The 1220-nt window shown below is 46.8% G+C and overlaps 1 protein-coding gene across 1 annotated transcript; it reads right to left on the bottom strand.

The window, feature by feature from the left end:
• Positions 1-395: 395 nt before the first annotated feature.
• LOC145991666 (protein GVQW3-like) lies at positions 396-845 on the bottom strand. The gene has a single exon (XM_083127731.1). The coding sequence runs from the start codon at positions 843-845 to the stop codon at positions 396-398; it is 450 nt and encodes a 149-aa protein (XP_082983857.1).
• Positions 846-1220: the final 375 nt, after the last annotated feature.

Raw genomic sequence — 1220 nt, 5'->3', positions numbered from 1 at the left:
TCATCAAACTTGAACCTCTGCCCTCCAAGGTGCTCCTTTAATGGACCAAAGATGTGGAAATCAGATGGTGCCAAATCTGGTGAGTATGGCGGATGTGGTAGGCAGTTGAAGCGAAGGTCATCGATGGTTTTCATGGTTGCACGGGCAGAATGAGGACGGGCGTTATCATGTTGAAGCAAAACACCTGCACTCAGCAATCCCCTTCGCTTTGTGCGTATCGCTGGCCTCAAATGGTTCTTGAGAAGGTCGGTGTAGGCGGCACTAGTCACTGTTGTACGTGGGGGCATGTAGTGTTCCAGAATAGGACCTTTCTTATCCCAGAATAAAGTCAGCATGACTTTCCCTGCAGAGGGCTGGCTGCGAAACTTCTTTGGTTTCGGCGAAGACGAATGTCGTCATTCTTTGCTTGCACGTTTCGTCTCCGGTTGAAAATGGTGCACCAAACTTTCACCCCCGGTGACAATATGAGCTAGAAAATCCTCACCCTCCTCTTCATAACGCCTCAGCAGCTCTTGACATGCGTCAACCCGACGGACTTTCAGTTCCTGCGTCAGCTGTCGAGGAACCCACTTGGCGGACACCTTTCTGTAGTGGAGTTCGTCATGCACTATGTGTTGTACTGAACCGAAGCTCATATTCAGCAAGGAAGCCATTTCAGGCAGGGTGACACGCCGGTTTTCGTGAATAAGCCGATCTGCTGCGGCTATGGACTCCTCTGTCACAACTCGCTGAGCCTGACCCGAAAGGAGAGCATCAGTCAATAAAGTCGTACCTTCTGCGAATTTCTTGCACCAATCGTAGACTTGCCGCTGTGACAGACAGGCGTCCCCATACTTCGTCTGCATTTTCCGATGAATATCAACCGGTTTCACACCTTCACTCCATAAAAATCTAATAACTCCACGCTGTTCCTGCTTGGTGCAACTGCGTAGTGGTGCTGTCATCTTGAATCAGCTGTTACTCACATCCAACCCCACCTACCGACCCTGCTTCGTACTACCAGCTCGGAAAGATGTCAAGGACTGTGTCTGCAAATTTCCAAACGCCTAGAAAGACAAAAATATTTTTAATGGCACTTTTGCGGTTTTCATTTGATTCTCCCTCGTATAAATAAATCTGCATCACTCTTGCATATTGCAAACGTTTTACTTTTGATGGATTAAGCAACAAGCATTTAAATATAAGACTTACCTTTCAGTTTTTTTTTTTTTTTTTTTTTT

The sequence above is a fragment of the Lepisma saccharinum genome, chromosome 8 (assembly GCF_977018435.1).
Source record: "Lepisma saccharinum chromosome 8, izLepSacc3.1, whole genome shotgun sequence".
Classification (NCBI taxonomy): Eukaryota; Metazoa; Arthropoda; class Insecta; order Zygentoma; family Lepismatidae; genus Lepisma; species Lepisma saccharinum.
This window is presented reverse-complemented; position numbering and strand designations above follow the sequence as displayed.

What these genes read in the sequence shown, in the direction of transcription:
- LOC145991666 (XM_083127731.1), bottom strand. Translation starts at nt 845, where the DNA reads ATGCAGACGAAGTATGGGGACGCCTGTCTGTCACAGCGGCAAGTCTAC.